Source organism: Camelus bactrianus, chromosome 1 (genome assembly GCF_048773025.1).
Source record: "Camelus bactrianus isolate YW-2024 breed Bactrian camel chromosome 1, ASM4877302v1, whole genome shotgun sequence".
Taxonomy (NCBI): Eukaryota; Metazoa; Chordata; class Mammalia; order Artiodactyla; family Camelidae; genus Camelus; species Camelus bactrianus.
This window is the reverse complement of record NC_133539.1, coordinates 82,158,182-82,172,751: the sequence shown is the minus strand read 5'-3', so window position 1 is coordinate 82,172,751 and position 14,570 is coordinate 82,158,182. Positions and strand designations below refer to the sequence as shown.

The following is a 14,570-nucleotide window of genomic DNA, read 5'->3' as shown; positions in this document are numbered from 1 at the left end:
TTTCCCCTCTAGTCCTCCATCCTTTTTACCTCTTAAAATCTTCCCCATCTCTCAGAGCTACCTCACTTGTACCCAGATCCATGATGGGACTCCATCGAGGGGGAACTCCTTAGTGTAAACTTGGCTGGCTTCTTTGAGCTGGCCATCATCTGCCACTTAACACCCCACTGTTTCTGTGCTCCAACTCTAGTAAATTACTTGTGTTTCTGCAGACCTACCATAATCTTTCATAATTCCATTTAGTAAGTGTTTGTGGAATGATGCTACCCTTCTTAATTTCTCCAAGTAGAAGTCACCCTTTTCTTTAGAACTGTGGTTAGAGCAGGACTTCGCTTGTCCTGTATGAAACTTAGCAGGTGTACTGCTTTCTGTTATATGAACTACCTCCCCTTCTTGAAGCTAGGGACTGTAGCCCGTGTAACTTTGTGCTCTGCAGTATGGCATGTACATTTAAGTACTAAAATACTTGGTGGCGGTACACACTCTTTTATATTAAACTAGAAGCACAGTGTCACAGAATGCCAGCCTCTCTGTTCCCTGTGACCCACTCACTGCCTCCCTGTGGGGGTCTCTTCACTCCAGGTCTATCGGTGTACTTGCTCCTGTTGCCTTTTCATTTTGGTTAACTCCTTCTGGGCATTCTTTTCACCATCTTCCATCTGGCTGTTGGGGCGACTGCTAAATTGAATGCTAATTCAGACCTGGATGTTCACCTGTAATTATGAACGTTCTTCAGGTCAAAAGTTAAAATCACCAGGACTGTGATAATTTGTGCCTTATTTATTCCCAGTCTTCAGGTTTGCGCTACTTTTTGGTCCTAAACTTGCCTGTGGGATTCTTAGTCTTTTCTGGTTTTCAGCACTCATGGTGATTCTTCTAGAAAATGTTTTGGAATTAATCTAAAAACTTATAGGTTTTTTTCCTGCCATAATTTATATAAATTAGCTTTATTTTTAATTTTTTAATCTTATTTTACCATTTAAATAAAAAAATCAAAGAAATTTTGATTATGAAAATTAATTTATTCTTCTTTCAACAGTGACATTGTAAAGAAGATTGATCAGTCTGAATTTGAAGGTTTTGAGTACATTAATCCTCTTTTGATGTCTGCAGAAGAATGTGTCTGAACTTCTCAACTATGCATTTTGCTTGTGTTGCCATTTAATGCATGGGTACACTTGTTACCAGCCTGGATGCAATGAACCATTTTATATTTTTCACCTACAAAACAGAGCATTCAATAGTTGTTGACTGTAAGAGTCAATTATTAAATCTCAGTTTAACTGTGAAAAAAATTAGTTTCCAGACAATCGTGTCAAAAGTTGGTTACACTGGTAATCCAGCAACCTACTGATGAATAATAAAGTTGTCTTTTTTGTTTAAAGGAAATACTTACCTAAAAAGAGTATCTATTGCATTAAGACACATGGTGGGATTACATCATGAGCCTCCCATGATTGTTGTGACACTATTAAGTAATTTAAGTGTTTAAATTTTGGAATAAAAGAGCAATTCAGAACAACTTGCTTTATTACCTATTACTTTCTGACTTTTTGGTGGTTTAAAATTCAGCTGTAAATTTTATCATTGCCTTGGAAAATTAAATTATTGATTTTTAAGGCAATAGTTATTAAATTGGTAATAAAAGATGTCGCTTGCTTAGAATTGGGGAATATAGATTCTCCTTGAGGAAAAAAATAGGCACATTTTACTAAGAATCAGATTCCAAATCATTAGCTGTTTTTGAAGAACTGATTCAAGTTATTTCTGTAGTATATTAGAGGGTTGTATTCTGTAGCTTCTTGGCTTGTCCCTTTAACCAGAACTTTAACTGGAATATTAATAAATGTAGTTCCAAGGACCCAGGATGCAGTTAAATGGAACATTTCTTGTATATTAAAAGGAAAAAATTAGAAACTTAAAACAGACACAGAAAATTAAACTGTAATATTTATTTCTTATTGGAGGGTAAATCCCGTGGTTGCTTTTTGTGATTTTATTTAAATAATAAGGAAGCACTCACTTGTTACCAAACTTGTAAAAGCATTCCGTTATCCAGTGGACACAGAATGTATACGATTTTTTCCTTGTAATTTAGTATACAGGAAAATAATTTATCTTCCAAATGGTGTCTTAACCTTGCTTGTTTCTTCTCCCAAACCACATTATCCATACTTTTGGACCCTGTTTATGGAGTCATCAATGAAATCCAAGAAAAATAATAAAATTAATAAATGTTCAGGATATGCACATATATTCATATTCATCACAGTTCCAGCTCCTTCAATGAGTTTTTGTTAAGTGGGTAACACATGTAATCAGAATAGAATACATTTCAGAGGCAGAGTTCTTCAGATTATATTTTATTAATATTAGTGTTTAACAATTTATTATTTAAAGTGATGCCAGTGATAGCATCCTTCTGTTTATTTTTAAATATTTTTTTTATTAAAAGGGATTTTAAAAATAACCATGATCATTTAAATTACTTACAATTGTCCAACCTTAGTAAAATGTAATTTTTAGAAGAGCTATCTAGTCTTAAATTTAGAATGATTTAAAATATATAGGCATTTAATAAATTATCTCTTTTTTTAGATGCTGCATTTCATTTGAAATGTAATTTTTCCAAAGTTTCTGGCCATATACTCTCTTTTCTTCTAATAACTAAGTCAGAAAGCAGTGAACACCTCAAAGGAAACACTTTCATACATTTATTTAACTGGTATATGTGTTTCTCTTAATACCTGAAACTTGTTTTAAAACAAAAAGCAGTATTCACTTCAAATCATAAACTTTTAGAAAATTCTGGCATCTTATGTCAGAAATATGCTTGTGATCTTGCTTTTAAGTGGTACTGTTTCCCTTCGGGCATTAGTATCTCAGATGTTAGAATGTGGAATAATCACCTAGTAAGTTTGTTTAAAATGCACATTACTGGGCCCACCTTAGAATTCTGTTGGGTCTTTGGACCTCATTTTGAAAAACACTTTAAATTCTCCGAGTTATTTTTTTATTTTGTCCTTAGAGCATTAGAGTATTCATGATAAAATATTTTGCAAAGGGTAGACAGTGAGTTACTATCTTATCTACAATTTTAAATAAATTTTGAATGAAAGACATCTTCAACTTAGATATCTTCTCAAAAAAAAAAATCCATCAGTTTTCTATCAGTAATGTTACAAATGATGAGCATTTTTCTGTGATGAGGTTTTAACCATTATTCAGGGTGGCCTTTTGTTTTTAAATCTTTTTTTTAAACTAATAAAATTTACTGTGTATATTTTATACAGAATTGCATTACAAATATGTTTTTAATTGTATTCTGTTTTTTGTAGTCTTTATGTGCCATTGCCAATTCTTTTTCTATTACATAGATGTTTTCTCAAATTACTCACCAGGGGACTAAGGCAGTTGAGAGTCAGAATGGTTGGAATTTTGGTGTTCTAAGAAAAAATCTCTTTTGCAGAAGCATGTGTGTGGTCAGGTCATTTTATGTGTGTGCAGCCTGAAATGGATATCAGGTATCGTGCTTGTTTAGTACCTATACATTTACTTTTAAATTTTTTTAATTTTGATTTTTGTCTTCGTATAATGTAATCTGTATTTGTGTACCTTTTTTTTTTTTTACTTTAAAATCTTTAAATAAAATGTTTAATACTCATCAAGATTGGAACATTTTTAATATGTAGCATATCAGAGTGTTGTGTTTGGAATTTCACTGTACTTAGAGCAGCATTCTGGTAGTTCTGATGCCATATTATAGACATTTGCTCATAAAATATTAGTCCGTGTATTTTTAAACTAACCCTTCTATGAATCTCTTATCTTGAAAAACAAATTAGTGAAAAATCAAGTGAACATAAAGCGTTTTAACTAGTTTTAAAACTGAACCAAATTTAGACAGATTCAGAACAGTGTGTTCTACAGTGATCTGTTCTGGAGTTCCACAACTTCTCCTTTCGCAGTTGTAGCCTAGTGCCCATACATAAACAAGCATGAGCTCAGTGTCCCACACTTAGGATCCTCTTCACCATAACTTTCCCTTTACAAGAAGAGTGAAATCTTAAGAGCTTTTTAAATTGACTTGTCAGATAGCTAGAGCCTGTATATTAAAACCACCAAAGATGATCTCCTGTGTCTTCTCTATTATTTTATCCTAATATCCCCTGTACCAAATCATAAATTTGGTTGTTTTCTTTGAGTTAGTAAATTCCCAAAATGGGGTTTGAAGCTTCAGGGAAATTTTGTATTCAGGCAAATAGTAGGGCAACCAGTTTCTCCCTGAAAAGTAAAGTCAATCTCCAGTCTTTAAAATCCAACAGCTTGGTTTCTTGTCAACACCCAACAGCAAGTCATTTGGCGTATTTGATGGCCTCCCTTCATAGGTTTACCCTCGTCTCCTCTAGGACTTCAGGAATCAGTTAAAACCCAGATAGTCTGAGTAGTTTGTATCCAAAGTATATTGTTCTAGCAGGTACTGGAATTTCCAATGCCTGGTGCTAAATAAGGCTTAAAAAAGAGAATGTTTGCCCTTGACATTCAAGAGAGAGCACAGACACACTGAGAAAGATGGTTGTTTCCACAACAAATAGTCCAGTGATAAAAGCCAGAAAAATGTCATAAAATATACATTATGTGGTCATGAAAGGTTATCACCTTCACCAGTGAAACTTGTATGAATTTTACTTGATTTTCATATAAAATTGATCCTTGCTCTAAAGTTTTCAAATTTATTATACATAATAAGAATAAAATCTTAGATCTAGAGAGATTCCCCCCTCTGTATATACATACATACACGCACACGCACATACACATAGTATTTCTATATATAAGATCATTTTTGGCTTTTGTGCTCAAAAATATGAATTGGAATTGGGAGAGAAAATTGTCAGATGCTTCAGCTTAGATTAGCATTTGTACAGCTCATCTCTGAAATTTATAATTAAGATGAATCCAGTTCAGAACTTGGAGTGATTTTTGGCTTGAAATCTGGCAGTGCAATTCACCTTTGTGTAGCAATTTGTGCCTTACTGACATTAACACTGTATTTTTATTCCAATGACTTTTTAATGTTTTTATTGAAAAAAATGGAATTACAAGTTTTCTAAGAATTAAGTGGCTGTTTAGTGTGATCTTTAATAGGCTGTCTGACAGTTAAGCCCCATACCAGATGGATTCACTAGAGAGAGCTTTAGCTCATTGACAGTTTAGCTGGTCAGAAGCAAATTCTAATTGTGTAAGAAAGAACCCCTTGGGGGGAAAAGGAGCCCGTTGAAAGTCTCTAGCAAAATCCTTGAAAAATTAGGTGCTTTGTTTTTTTCCATAAAAGGGAAGTGCTGTGTTTTGAGAGGTAGTACTGGGTACCTAGATTTAAACCTTCCATGATGTAAACTCTGCAATGTGGGGGTTTATACTTAGTGACTTTTTGTTATTCATAATATATTTAGGGAAAAGAATCATGTAAAGATAGTTAAATACAGAAACCTAATTCTTTTTTTTACATTGAAGTACAGTTAGTTACAATGTGTCAATTTCTGATGTACAGCAGAGTCCCAGTCATGCACATGCATACATATATTCGAGAAACCTAATTCTAACTCACATTTTATGGTCTTTTCCAGAAACAACTTTTCCTAAGTAAAATGTTTTTCTCCACACTCGATTTTTACTAAAAAGCCAGATTTTTAAATTTAAAGGTCATGAAAGTATGTGCATTTGTGAGCCTTTTGGAAGTTTACTCAGTTTGAAATATTTTAATGAAGAAATCTGAATCAGTGAATCAGTCTAATAAGACTTGATATTTTGCTAAATTATTACCTTCTTTAAAGTTTTAATTCATGTATTTATTGAAGACTTGTAATTCAGCGCTATGCTTATTCTACTGGATTTTAAAAAGTTTTATTGTAAGGAATTTTGTATGTGTGTGTGATACAAGGAATAAATTCATTCCTGAAAAGTTGGCTTAAGTTTAAAAGAAAAAAAAAGTCAATGTGTCTGTTACCCCTTTAGATAGGGGAGATTTCCAATAGTTAAAATAAAAATTAACATTCTGCCCCCGAGTAGTGAGGTCTGAAAAATGTGGATGTGAGACAGCAGCATCTCTGGTTGCATCTCAGAAGGGTGATTCCATCCGCTTCACCACCAGGGGCCAGTGTCTTGCTGTAATGAAGGTCAGAATCACCAGCGCTCGCCCTTTGGAGGATCCCTTGTATGCACTCCAGGACAGTTACCGAGAGGGTCTAGGATTTCATCAGTGCTCATCATGTGTATTTTGATTTTACAGAACTATTAAAGTTCAACATTTGAATTGCTCTTTTGAAGGAAATCTCACATACTTACCTGGCAGTCTGGCAAGTTTTCATAGAACTGCTTTGCCTTCTTATCTGTTCTGGGTGTTAGACCTCCCATATTTGTTCAAGACAAATGAAGACTCACTGGGTGCTGGGCACTGGAGATATATCAAGCAAGAGTCTAGTTACGTCATATTTCATGCTGTCTGGGTATTTTTCCATCTATGAGGGATACCTTTAGCTGAAAATAAAGAGCCACAGCTGATTTTAGTCATTTAAATATAGTGGAGTTCAGTTAAAACAAATGCAAGAAATAGTCCACATTCTTTACTTGTGGAACTTCCTACGTCTACTATTGCATGGCATCAGATTTAACCCCTTGAAGTTTGTAGACATTCAGATAATCCATTAAAAACATGATTTCAGGAGAGTTTTCACTATGCTGCTATTTGTTCACAAACACTGAACACTTGTGTTGGAAGTAAATAGCTGAAAGCAGCAGTCTGCCAAGGAAAGCCATTTTCCTACTAATCCCGTTGAAAATGAATTCCCAGCATACTTCAGTTCCAGGCGGTTATTTACTTCATTGCCCAAAATAACTGATCATACAATGTGTCGTGAGTTGCATTAAACAACCTCACACCTTCTTCTTCACAGGTTTTTTCATCAACAACTTTTTAGATTCATTGTGTTGTTGACACCACTTTATAATCTGCACATTGTTAGTTGGAGGTACGGGTAACTAGGAAGAATGAAATCTGTCCACTTAGAGAGGATTCTTTAAAGTATAAGACTTCCTTGTGATGAGTCTGCCTTTTTGTTATATTCACTAATGTGTTGTACTTTTTAGATTCCAAATATAAGTGATATCACAGAGGACAACCTTGTGGTTACCAGTGGGGGGTGGGGAGGGGGACATAGGGGTGGAGGATTAACAAGTACAAACTATGAGATATAAAATAAGCCACAAGGATATATTGTACAACATGGGGGGTATAGCCAATATTTTATAATAACTATAAGTGGACTAGAACCTTTTTAAATTGTGAATCACTATATTGTACACCTATAACTTATATTGTACAACTATATGTCAGTAAAGATTAAAAAAAATTTTACAAAAACTGGGGAATAGTTAAATACATTTTTACAAATTTCTGTAGTAATAGAAAAAAAGGAAAGAAAAAAATTCCTTTTTGTATTTCGAAATAGAGAGAAAGCTTGTACCTTATGATGAGACCTGACAACTTTTACTTCTGTTTGATTTTCAGTGATGCCAAAGGAAGTTAATTTTCCCAAAGAAAGTTACTCCTTGCTGTTGGGTCCACCCAAATAGAAATACTATTTATGGATTTTAATAGCTGACATGGGCAGGCATGTGCTAAACATTTTGCACGTCTCAATCAATCCTCTGTTTCCCATCTCAGAGCTACTGAACTGAAATCTGTGTAGGCAGGATCTCAGGTGGTCTCAAGTTAAATTCGGAGAACCACAAACTTGTATTAACATGTACTATTATCATCATTCAGCAGATGGGGGAAAAATACAGATTTAGGGAGGTTAATAACTTACTTTAGGTCCACATGACTCCCAGTGCCTATTGCCTCTCAAGACAGTTTATGTAAAGTTTGCTCTAAATTCTGTCTCCTGAGAAGTTACACACAACTAATTAATGAACTGTTCTTTAAATGCTGTCTTGCTAACTCATTGATGGCCATCTTTGTGGGTCTGCTTAAGGCCTTAGTCCCTTCTCTGCAACCATCTGTGTTGGTTCAACCCTGCCAGCCTTTTCCCATGATGTTGTACTCCGTCTTGCCATGATTTGAGCCTCCCGCTTCATAGGCATGAAATACATTGTCTTGAACAGCCCAGGACTTCTTTCTTTCAAGCACTCAGAACTGCATGGTAGTGCACCAGAAACTTTTCCTAGGTCCAGTATTTGGTGTGAGCCTGCCCAGTGAGATAACCCTGTGACTGGCCTCATCTAACCACGACTTCCTCAGATCAAGAAGTCCAGGATGCTGCTGACTGCTGGGAAACCAGGGTGCCCCCTGCAACACATACACACACCTCTGTGTGGGCGTTAGTTCTTTTAGACATCTTGGGGTTGGCTATGCCTGTATCTTGTTTATGGTGACCCTCCAAGATGTGACCCCAGGGAGGCAGCCTGCCTTGTACTCTCATTCTCATTCTTCTCTGTTTTCACCCTTCGCAAACTTCTTCCTTTCCCTCCTAATGGTTCTCTGTGCCTGCTGGGACACTTCTTCCTGGAGACATGAGCATCAGTGCTTTCAGCCTACTCACTGCATTCTCCTTCCTCCCCTGACTGTCCCCCGAGGATGTGTTTCCCTGCCGCCCTCTCAAGTGGAGGCGGCTCATTCTAATGGTTCCCAGGGTTGAGCATCCTCCTGGTTCCTCAGTGCCACTGCAAACTGTTACTCCTCCACCCACGTGCAAAAGACCAGTTTTTTGGGGCTTGTGCTGTGTGGCTCTGCCTCTTTGTCATGGAACATCATCCTGCCGATTCCATTTCATTTGGGGAAGACGTGGCACCTGGCTCACTGCTCGACTCTGAGGCCTGCCATCTGTGACAACCAGTGTCTCAGGGATCAGGAATCCGACACCCAAACACCAAACCCCATCCCTTCTTCCTGCCACACGCGTTTCCACCTAAGATCTTACCATACGCCATCCCTCTGCCTGTGATACTCTTCTCCCCTCTCTCCTTTTCTCAGGTGGGCAGTTAGACCCTTCAGGCATGTATGTCTTTTCCCCAAAGAGGACAACCTAGGGCCACCTTACCTAGCCTGCTCCACTCTTCTCTGTCATCTCACTTTGTCTTCTTCACAGCATCTCTCATGATGTGCAAGTATATGTTTGCTGATTTCTTTTGCCATCATCTGTCACCTCCACCAATCTGTGTTCCATGAGGACAGGGGTCATGCAAATTTAATTTACTATTGCAGTCCCAGCACCTAGAGCAATGCTTGGTGCATGGGCCCTCTAGAAAGATTTACCAAATGAATAAATACATGAGTGAATGAACAAACGTTAGCTGTGTACTTTGGAGAGAGAGTGCTCCTGCTGGCTTGTGGTTTCATCATGAGTAGAGGTTGGCAGGGAAACTCTCATTTGCTTCAGCAGAACTGGAACTAAGGGGCTGGTGTTTTTTTTATAGGTCATGCAGTTAAATTTTATGCTTTAATAAGGTTTGGAAAACAGAACCAGGGAAAGGCCTTCACCCACACACCCTAAATGCTGACCTAGGCTAGAGAATTTTTGCTGTAGTCGGGAAGGTGAATCATTCTGGGGTTTTGTGGGATTCCCCATCACTGATGTCAAAGGAAGCATTTAGAGAAGGCCCACAATTGCTCAGGTAATAAATGGAAATCAAGGGAAAGGGGACTCCTGAAAGACTGTAGAGACTGAAAAGCATAGAGTAATTTAGTTGGTTATTAGTTTTCTATTTTGTTGGAAGAATTTGGGAGTGGAGAATGTCAGTGTATAGATTGCCTCTTCCACCTTAACCAGGCAAAAAGTCCTATTGAAAATCCTCAGTGGCCACTCATTTCATACCCTGAAGATGGATTTAGTTCTCAGAAATACTCAAAAGCCACTGGAGTCAAATTTGATACGAATGGCAAATCTGGGAAATATTGTCCTGGAAATGTGGACCTCAACCCCACCTCCCCCAACCCCCGGCAGAGGAGCCTCTGATGGGATGACGTCTTGAGACGGCTTCCAGAGGTGAAAGGACACATTCCCCCTTCTCTCTGGCCCACAGAGGAACTCCGGTTCTTTTCAGAGAACTGATGAGAAGAATTTCAGAGAACTGAAGAGAATTCTTTTTTTTCCAGCACAATGATCCCCCCCAAACTGTGCCCTTTGTCTCTGTGTGGAGCCCCCTGGAGGTATCATAGGGGCTTGCTCTGGAGCAGGGCTGGGGAGAGTCTAGTTCAGAAGCTCTCCCAAGCCGGTGTTCACAGACCCAGAAGAGTATTCACTTCGTTCCTGGCTCTTTGTGATGGGATTTCATGCGGTTGGGGTTGGGTGGGGATGAAAAGAGAGACTTCACACCTCTGATTAAGAATCCTATCCCTAGAAGCTCACACAACTGCAAGGTCTCACCCTCAGGCCTTGGGAGTCCTCACATGGGTGCTCTCTAAAAATAGCTGAGCACGCCCCACCCAGAATCTGTGTCCTCGCCCTGCTCCTCCCCCCGCCCCCACCTCCTCTACCACAAGAGTAACTGCTGTTCTTGCCCTACACCCATCCCTGCTGCTAAGACCGGTAGGAAAACATAGGCGTTGGTTTTGGGGTGGGAGGAGGGAAGGAAAGAACTGCAGTTGCCTTGGTTTTACTTTCTGTTTTTGTTTGCTTTTAATTTGATCACTCACTTCTATATTTCTTTTTAAAAAAATCAGACCGTTTGCATTGTGAGAATTAATATTCTATGGTTATATCTCTAGGTCCATGTTTAGATTCGTACTTTCCCGGCTAGCAGGTTTCTTGGGCCTCTGGGACTTAAGAGAGCATCCGTCTCCTTTTAAAACCTGGAGAAGCCTTATGAAGTCCCCTTCTATTAATGTTGACTTCACGGAAACCATTTTCCTGTTTCTTTCACCCTCTGACATCAGGCAAAAAGACATTATAAACAATGATGGACTGTACTGAACTATTGCTTCTGGTATTACAGATTAAGCAGGTGTAGGTGTAAGAATCTAACTGCCATTTCTAACGCTATCTATGTAGGGAAAGATCCTCAATGTTCCAAATAAAGAACGGCAAGCCCACCAGTGGACCTAGCGTTACCATGGAAACAGACCCTATGTGTATGCACGAGTGGTCACACACATAAGACACATAAAGGTGGTGCCCTGAGACATTCTCTCTATGGAAATCCTTTTGGGGCCTCGGGGAATCCCTGGCCTCACTGAGTATTACTTAGGGTAAGCTACGCTGCTCTAACAGGCAGACCCATATGGAAATGGAAGTTTATTTCTTCCTATCCTAATAGTTCAGGACAGATGCTCTGGGTCTGGAGCTGGGAGGATGGGGCTCTGTTTCCCATTGATATTCAAGGCACCAGGCTAATGGGGGCCCTGCCATCTTCAAACCATAGGAAGGGGAAAAGCTGAAGGGCACATTTGGAGGGGTCATTAGGGCCCAGGCCTGCAGGTGACTTGTCTCACATAGGCTCCTGTTGCTTTGGCCAGAACTCAGTCCGATGGCCTTTCCTAAAGCACCAGGAAGGTGCGGGGAGTAGATCTACATGGGCTGCCAGCCGCCTCCACCACGCTGAGGCGGGGTTTCTTTCAGGCTGAGTTGCATCAGATGAGTAGCCCTGAACTGACTCTTGGACAGGCATCGGCATAGGTTTCAGATGGAGAAGGATCAAGTAGGGAGTCGTGAACTGTTACTCAGGGGGTCACCAGCACTGGCACAGCCCCTTTTGGTCCCTGGTGGCTGCATCGGCTGCGTCCCGCTTTGACTTCCCTCTTCAGTCCTTGGATCAGCTGGACTTCAGCCCCTTCCTTTGCTCACCTCCTGCCTCCTGCTTCCAGTCAGTGTGGCCTCAGGCTCATGGTCACTCCTTGCTACCGGGATCCACCGACTGAGTTTCCTGGTCCCTTGTTCAGCGGCCCACTGGACAGCTTGTCTTTGGGCTCACATGTCCTGGAAGTCCCCTTCTGTTCCCCCTAATGTAAACAATGGCACCAGGGTTCTGAACCCGTGTCCAGATGCCCCATCCTCTGCCACTGCCTTTTATGGCTTCCCCCTGGCTTTGACACTTTGGGTTCCTCTTTTGTTTCTCTCACCTCTGCGTGACCCCCCTGACTGACTGTGGGGTTGGCCTTCTTGAAGCTATCCCTTTCACACTTGAAGACACTCAGCTTTTTGCTCCCTCAAACTCCAGACTGTGTTAGGGGACTTCTTCTGTCCGTGAGGTGCTCCATAGCTAGAAACCATCTGTGGCCTAGGCAGTTCAGGGACATAGGGACATCAACTACACTCAGGAAGAATCCTTCACTTGTCATTTATTGTGTCAACAGCTTAATCATGGTGGAGTTTTTTTTACATAGGCGATCTACCACTTCCTTCCCCATCTAAGTTGGAAACCCTTGGTCTATATTTAATGAGTATCTTGTTAAGTCCTAAGCATTGTGGCTCGTATGTACTTCTTTGTTTACACCACTGCACCTAACACAGGCGAAGCACTCACTAAATACTATTAATACTAGTTTCTTTCTTATCCATTTATTATTTTAAGGGAAACTCTTTCTATAGTGAAGATTTAAATGATTTAAAACATTGACTACTCAGTCCTCAAAATGAATATTACAAGTGAAGCAATGATAGAAATGGCTGAACATATAGCACTACTGACAAAGATTATATAAAATTCTAAAGAGTAAGGCCATTTAAAGACTATAAGCACTAGAAAGGGGTAAAGGTAAACATTTACTATACCATTCTGAAGCTTGCTTTGTCATTGTACTTATAATGTGGTCTGGCTGTGTTTTTAACAGTATTATAACTACATTTGGAAATGAGGATCTGTCTTGATAAAAATATGGAAACTATAAAGAGAAATATTATGTATGCAGCCTAAAGTTGGCTTGACCAAGAAATTCATCAGAGATTCATTTATAGCTTTTGGCTAAGTGGACCTGGAGACGGAATTGTAGAATATGGACCAACAGTCCATATTTGAAGAGGGAGGTCTGCTAGGTTGGAAACAAATTCTTCTTTATAGAATCCAAGTCATTTGAAATGAGGGAGAAGACTGATGGCTGGTTTAAAAGGCAATGTTTGACTGAAGCCTGCCTGCTGTACCCATAGCTACCTGCCCACCAGAATGTGGCTCCCTGGTGACAGCTGCACTAATTATAGAAAAACAAGTTGAGTAGAAAATGAATTATGTAAATTTACATTGACTGAAGATCCTGTTGGAGCCATTAGGAATTTTGATTAATAAAAATAAACCTAGGATTTTCTTACATAGAAAAGTAACTAAAAGATGAAGGATAATTTGCTACCATCTTGGAATGAAGTCTGGATCAGCCAAAACAACATTTATTAACATATTTTTTATTTCTTAGTTTATTCATTATATTACATATAATTACATGTCATTTCATGTTTATCACTTATTACTGTAAATTACTTGCTGGTAACAGCCATTTTGTGAATTTGGAAAGAAGTATAAAGTGTGTTTTAGGCTGCGAGTTTATATTTTTATTTTTTGTTTTTTAAGTAATAATGAAAGTTACCCCCACATATTCATGGTTTTCATAAACCCTCGCTGTTAAAAGAAAAGACTGCAACTTTCTCTGCTCCATTTCAAGCAGTTTTCTCATTCTAAAATATATACCTAGCTTAAAAGCTGAGGATTAGAAACCAATCAAGAATGGTAAGCCACTCAGTCTTCTAAAAGAAAACGTATTTTGTTTGTGTTCAAAGACGAGCCATTGAAACCAATACCCTGATAAAAATGCTTAACATGATTCTTTACACATTTAGAAATTTGATAAACTCAAGTTTAGTGAATATAACAAAAGTAAATGAAACTGGTATTTAAAATTTTTTCTTAGTGAAACGTTACTCAACACTTAATTTAATATGCTGTAATTTTAAATGAATCTTTTTTTCTACTCAGACAACGGTTGGAAATGCAGCTTAAATTGTTTCAGTCGCCCACTCACTGAACAAAAAAAAAAAATGACTTATTACTTGCTACATATCAGGAAGGTGAAGGGTCTGCCACCAAGGCAGCACAATTCACAGGGAAGGTTCTGTTCTCACTCCGCATCATCATAGCGTTTTGACTAAGTGGGGAAAGCACTGTTACATCAGGATCAGAAAACCGTGTGAATGCAAAATGTGCTGTGTTTATTGCCACTCTTAATTTCCAAGTATGTATACTTTAATAATCTACAGTTCAGGGAAGAATATCCAAGCCTTTTCTCAAAGGCAGATCTCTCATGATTTGCATTACACCGGAAAACCCTGTGCAAAGGACAGCTCGAGGATACCCGAGTGTTCATATTTAGCACTGACACAGCACTTTCATCTTTAGCATGCCTTACAAACATTAGCTAATTAAGAGGAACAACACTCCTGCAAGGTATTTAGCAGGATGCAAAAATGAAAATACAAGCAAGACAGCCAGGATGCATAAATCATGGTGTTAAATCAACATGACCTGAAAACCAGCAGGACTCCCTCCCCCTTTCTTTCCATTACAGTCTTTGGGGAAAGGCAAGAAGTTAC

The 14,570-nt window shown here is 38.7% G+C and overlaps 1 protein-coding gene across 2 annotated transcripts in view; it reads left to right on the top strand.

Annotated features, from left to right (window-relative positions):
* The window catches only part of PRKCI (protein kinase C iota), a 62,957-nt gene extending 59,293 nt beyond the window's left edge, over nucleotides 1-3,664 (top strand). For both annotated transcript variants that reach the window (XM_010952097.3, XM_074367956.1), the window contains one exon: nucleotides 1,040-3,664. In XM_010952097.3, the coding sequence (XP_010950399.1) occupies nucleotides 1,040-1,127 (88 nt within the window). In that variant the 3' untranslated portion in view covers nucleotides 1,128-3,664. The remainder of the gene's footprint in view (nucleotides 1-1,039) is intronic.
* Nucleotides 3,665-14,570: the final 10,906 nt, after the last annotated feature.